A 6,000-nucleotide genomic window follows, 5' to 3' on the forward strand; every position below is an offset into this window, starting at 1 on the left:
GGTCAGCTTGGACCTCAACCCAAATCCCCCTCTGCCTTGGACCTGCCACCGTCCCAGGTCCTGGGGATTGGAATGTGCACGTCTGTGGGGGCCGTAACCCCGACCACAAGCACCGATCAAAGCCTCCTCCCCACCTTCAGCCCCAGCCCTGTGAGCTGGCATGGGCTCCACCCTGAGACAGCCACACGCCACCCTGCCCTCCCCGGCCCAGGCCGCCCGCTCAGTGCACTCACAATGATCCCTGGGTAGTAGCCCCCCACGGTCACGTTCTCCGTCCTGGTGGTGGCAGCCAGCCCGACGGTCACTATGAAGACAGACACCAGCAGCAGAGACCCCACAAACCACAGTGACGTCTTCTTCCTCCTCGAAAGCCCTTCTGTGGGGAAAAAGGCGAGGACCTGTCAGTGAGGGCTCAGGCTCGGACGGGTGTCAGCCCGGTAGGCTCTGGGCCGAGCTCTGTTGCCCGGGGTCCTGGGATGCACTATCCCCACCTGCCTCCCGGCCCACCTCGGGGACCACCCCCAACTTCCCACCTGCCTCCCGGTCCACCTTAGGGACCACCCCCAACTTCCATCCCCGTCTGCCTCCCGGTCCACCTCGGGGACCACCCCTAACTTCCATCCCGCCTGCCTCCTGGCCCACCTTAGGGACCACCCCCAACTTCCATCCCCGCCTGCCTCCCGGTCCACCTCGGGGACCACCCCCAACTTCCATCCCCGCCTGCCTCCCGGTCCACCTCGGGGACCACCCCCAACTTCCATCCCGCCTGCCTCCCGGTCCACCTCGGGGACCACCCCCAACTTCCATCCCCGCCTGCCTCCCGGTCCACCTCGGGGACCACCCCCAACTTCCATCCCCGCCTGCCTCCCGGTCCACCTCGGGGACCACCCCCAACTTCCCACCTGCCTCCCGGCCCACCTCGGGGACCACCCCTAACTTCCCACCTGCCTCCCGGCCCACCTCGGGGACCACCCCCAACTTCCATTAGATAACAGAATAAAATCTCTGGATCTTAAGCCACTATACTGGAGAGCCTGGTATTTGCGGCCAAACCTAATTCTGTCACAGAACTCAAGAAAGCAAACGAGAAGGGACTCCATCCCATTGGCTGCCTCTTCCTCTGACGTTCTCCCCTTGGTGTCCCCGGGAGGACGGGAGCATCTTTTGTTTACTGTTTTATCATCACCATTGGCTCACGGACACACCCTCTCTACCCGCCTATCACAGCTGCACCCGGAGGGGGAGGGGGCTGCCGCCAGGGGAGGGGCAGGGAGAGAGGAACACACCCAGCAGCCATCCAGCTGTGCCATCTGTTTTGCTTTGTTTTATTTTTTGAAAACTAAATCATTTTGATCCCTGTGTGACTCCAAACAAAATAGGGGATTTTTAAAAACCATGGTAAAGTCTTCCTACTCCAAGATTTTGAAAATCAACATTTGTGTGTGTGCACATGTGTGAGTGCACATGTGCAGGGAGAGCAGACAGCACACTGGAGAGCCGCCGGCAGCCAGGACAGCCATGCAGACATTGTCCACATCCTAGAAGGTCCATGTCCAAAGATTTACACTTCTGCAATCCCATCAGCAGAGCTCAATGGCAAGGCAAGGTTATTGCGCCCAAGGAAGGGATTGTTACGTCCTCAGAAATGAGTTTCGCAAAACTATAAATCAATGTGCAGACGCAGACTCGCTCTGCTGATCTGAGACAGCCATTTTTATCCAGCTGACCCAGCAAGGGCGAGGCCTGGGGCACGGCCTTCCTTCCAGGCCCTCTCGGACTCAGCACAGCCCCCGGCACAGTCACCCTGCCTGCCTCTCGACCCTTGCAAAGTTACACCTGTCCCAAGAATCTCATCCCAAATCGCTTTTTACCTTCCACCTTGGAGGGGACCAGATCACTCCATTCGCTAACGTAATAAACCACTGGCTCCCACCAGCCAGCCAGGTTGCCCCCATCTCGGACTCACTGCACCGAGGTGGCCAGTGGCACTGTCCTTGGTGTTACCCTCCAGGCCGCAGGCCAGCATTCTCAGGCTCTCCCTGGTCGCCCCATCTCCTGCCTCCTTAGAGACAGGCTTGTTCTAGCGTCCACAGGGCCTGTGCACCTGCTGTCTCCCAGCCAGACACTCGAAGCACTCCCTGAAGGCCTCTCTTAAATGTTGCTGCACAGACACACTGAGCACAGTAGCTCCACTCACCCCTGTGCTCTCCACAGTCACCCCCTCTCCCCTGCCCCTGCAGAGTGTCCCCGGGTGTGAGAGGCAGAGGGGACACCAGACAGACAGAGGCACACGCTGCAGGCATTGGAAAAGGCCAGGTTCAGTGGAGAAAACTTAGGCAGGGCTGGGGACAGGGCACTCTGGATGCATCGCCCACAGGCAGTGGGTGGAGGGCAGAGCCTTCCCTGGGGGGCCTGGTGGTGGCACAGTGCACCCCTCAGCACAGCACCACCGGTGTGGAGTGAGGCCCTCCTTCTGAAAGCTACTCTACTGAGACATTAGAGGCTGCAGCCCAGTGCAGTCCAGGGAGCAATTCCCACATCCAGCCTCAGGAACACGTGCGGTGTGGGGTCCCTGCAGCCAGGGCCATGCCTGCGCCCCCCGGGTCCCCAAGGCGGCTTCTGCAGGGGTCATGCTGAATAAGCCTACAGGGGTGACAAGCAGGTGGCGAGCACAGGGGCAAGGGGCGAGCACAGCTCCAGGAGCCCCAAGGCCACGCTGGTGGCCCAGGACCTGGCGCCTACATGTCCGTCATCCAGTGTCTGTTACAGTGATGCTCCCCTGGTCCCACCCCATGCCCCCGTGAGCAATGGTTCCGAATCATCTCATTCAATTACACAATGGTAATATTTTGACTCTGGATATAATAGAGATAACAAAAAGAAGACTCCCAACCTTAAATACATTTTATAAATACATGACACAGCATAAAAATGAAACAAAAAAATAAACTCAAGAAAAGAAGGTGGATATCTTTATAATTACCATAAGAGATAAGCATTTTAAGGTCAGATTTCATCAGAAAGGGGCTTTCACTTAGGAGAAAGATAACTAAAATCACCTGAATAATTTCCTTGCCGTTCCCGTCCCGTTAGCGGAAATACTATTACGTGTACTGTGAAAATTAAAGTGCTCCTAAGTGCCCCGACTATTAACTAAAATATCTACCCACAGGTTTCTATTGCAGAGACAGCTTACAGGGACCGGACCCAAACCATTCTGGGTCTGTCCAGACCCACTGTGTGGTCTTGGGTGGCCGTTTAATCTCTCTGAGCTTGGGAGAAGAGAGCCCTGTGAGAGCCGAGAGCTCTGTCTCTCTTGTTTGTTGCCGGTTCCCAGGGCTCAGATGAGGACATAGACACAGCTCCTGGTACGGAATGAATGAAGGCCCTTCAGTCTCCTGATTTGTAGGATGGAAGTCATGAGAAGCACCTGCTTACCCACCTCTTGAGATTGTGATAAGCGTCCAGAGGGACATGATACGTGGGCTCTCATGTATAGGTTTTCATAAATGTAATGCATATGCTAATCATCAGGGTAGTGTTAACTTTAAGATGGCATAGCAGTTATTCTTAACCAGCACTTCTCCCACTGGAGTTGCAAGGAGTTCTGAGATGTGAAGCTAAATGGGCCAACAGCTACCTCTCCGCTATTGTGTGCGCTGATTTTTCTAACTCTAGTCTTCCCCAGGTGCAGCCCATCTAGGATATCTCAGAATATCACCTTGTCACTCCCCACCAGCCCCCAGTTCTCCCACCCGACCGGCTCTCCCCTTCCTGGCTCCCACCCCAGCCTTAGCTGGAGGAGCTGAACCACAGGAGCCTGTGCCCACGCCTGGTTCTGCCTGGAAGACACGCGAGGCTGGAGGTCAGGCTCTCCCTGCCCCTCAGATCCACTTCCTCCACTCCACAGAGCCAGGAAGGGGAATGTCACAAAGCATGGGAGGCACTGTTTGGAAGGGTTCCAAGATCTGGCCTTCCTGCCAGCAGGGCCTGGAACGCCCAAAAAGAAGAGTGAGTTCCATTTAATCATGTGGGGACACCAGTCATGGTGTCCAAGTAATAATCCCAGGTAAAACTGTAATCACTCAGCCATCAATTTCTCTTTTGTCCTGATTTTACACATGCCCAGGGCAGTGAACAAAGAAGGGCAAAGCAGAACAAACCATAATCCACCCCCAGGTATCCCAAAGCAGAAAAACCAGAATCCACCCCCAGATACCCCAAAGCAGAAAAACCAGAATCCACCCCCAGACACACCAATACTTCATACATTTTAGCAAAGACCAACTCCAAACAAAACGACCCATAACCCTACCCCAGATACACCAATGTTTCATATACTAAAAAGATCGGCTCCAAGTATTATGTTTTCAGGTTTAAAGTTTTTTGTCAGAAGAAAATCTAAGTCAAATGCTATTTTAAACCTTCAAGGCATTCTAATATAATAATGATAAAACTAGTTAATAAATAATAATAAATAGTTATCATTACTATACACTAATAGTCGAATCCACATTAATACGTTTGACCATAGAGCATTTTGCTTTAGAGAGTGGAAGGTATATAGTGGTTTCTTCTAGAAAGAAGCCAAATTCTTTGATTATTTTAAATAACAGTAACTCGTCCGGTTTTTAGAAACTTCCCAAAGATGCCCCAGTAAAAGGGTTGTGAGGTTAATCCCCAGCAGTTCGTGTTGGCTTATTTCTGAGGCAGCAGCAGAGCCCCCGGGACATCGCGCCATCCCTCCCTGCAGCCGTCAGAGCTTCACTTTCTAGGGAACTCTGTTTCTCTGTTGTTTCGAAATCCGCGCAGCCCTCTCCCCCTCAGGAAAACACCCGGCATCGTTCCAGTCCTGGCCGCTTCCCAGCGCAGTCCCCGGGCCCGGCCTGCGAACCTGCGAACCTGCGAACGTGCGAACACGCCACAGGTTTCCTGTTTTCCAGCCCGGGCCGGGCTCCAAGGCTGCCTCGGGCGTGATCTGGGGAGTGGAAGGGCCGGGGGTTCCGTGAACACACTGGGGAGAAGCACGAGAGAGGGGCCTGACACCCAGCAACACGGTCCGGTTCCGTGCGCGCCTCTGCACGTTCCCACAGGCAAAGGCGACCTGGCTCTTGGAAAGGAAGCTTCCCGGGGAGCGGTGTAGGTTGGAATGCACGGAAGAGACGGGGAAGGAGCGCACTTCGGGGCGCCTGTTCTTCCTCATGAAACAGAACAGGAGAGAGGCGAAGAGGAACGGACAGGGCCAGAGAAAGGCAAAGGCGGAGGAGGCAGAGGGAGGAGAACGAACGGACGGACGAACGCACGGACGCCCTACCCCGTGCGAAGTGCAAAGTGTTCCAAAGACAGAGCTCGAAGGAGGCGCAGGGCCCGGACCGCGGGCGCGTCTCTGCACAGGTTCTGCCCGGGCCGGCCGGGGACCTGCACCCCCAGCCCCGGGGTCCCCACGCTCCCCCGCAGCAGCCGAGAGACGCCCCCAGCCCCGCGCTCACCTGCGGCGTCCAGCAGGCCCGGGGGCCCGGGCACCGGCGGCTGCATCCCGAGGCCCCACCCGGCTCTCCCGGGGCCACAGCCCGGTCCGGCCGCCAGGAGCCGCCCTCGCGGCGCCGCCCCTTCCCGCCCCTGCGCCTCCCCGCGCTCCGCCCGCCTCGCGCCCTTCCTCGCCCTCCTCTCCCTTCTCGCCCGTTTCTTCTCCCTCCCCGGCTGCCCCCGCTCCCGCTTCTCCGCTCCACCCCCTCCAGCCGCCCCTGGTTTCTGGACATCAGGACGCCGAGGCCAGGAGTGGAAGCCAGACCCAGATGGAAGGTGCCTGGAGAGGACCCTGCGGACTCGGGTCGGAGCCCGGCCTGGGACGGTGACCCCGGGCCTCCCGCTGCTGGCGCCACGCTCAGCCCTTGGCAGTGCCTCGGGGTTGCTCACCACGGGTTCGCCTCCCCACTGGCCGGTGACGGAGCTCCTCGGGGCCACAGGGCCGGCCAGCCCTGGATCTCTGTGTTCAGTGGG

At 57.1% G+C, this 6,000-nt stretch overlaps 1 protein-coding gene across 2 annotated transcripts in view; it reads right to left on the reverse strand.

The window, feature by feature from the left end:
• The window catches only part of TMEM255B (transmembrane protein 255B), a 41,022-nt gene extending 35,389 nt beyond the window's left edge, over positions 1 to 5,633 (reverse strand). The window contains exons 1-2 of one of the 2 annotated variants that reach the window (XM_033177124.1): positions 5,490 to 5,633; positions 234 to 376 (exon numbers count right to left, since the gene is read on the reverse strand). In XM_033177124.1, coding sequence (XP_033033015.1) covers positions 234 to 376; positions 5,490 to 5,535 — 189 coding nt within the window. In that variant the 5' untranslated portion in view covers positions 5,536 to 5,633. Of the gene's footprint in view, positions 1 to 233; positions 377 to 1,053; positions 1,180 to 5,489 lie in introns of those variants that run through there. The other variant, XM_033177123.1, reaches the window with a different exon arrangement.
• Between the last annotated feature and the right edge of the window lie 367 nt (positions 5,634 to 6,000).

Source organism: Trachypithecus francoisi, unplaced genomic scaffold (genome assembly GCF_009764315.1).
Source record: "Trachypithecus francoisi isolate TF-2019V2 unplaced genomic scaffold, Tfra_2.0 Lachesis_group18, whole genome shotgun sequence".
NCBI lineage: Eukaryota > Metazoa > Chordata > Mammalia > Primates > Cercopithecidae > Trachypithecus > Trachypithecus francoisi.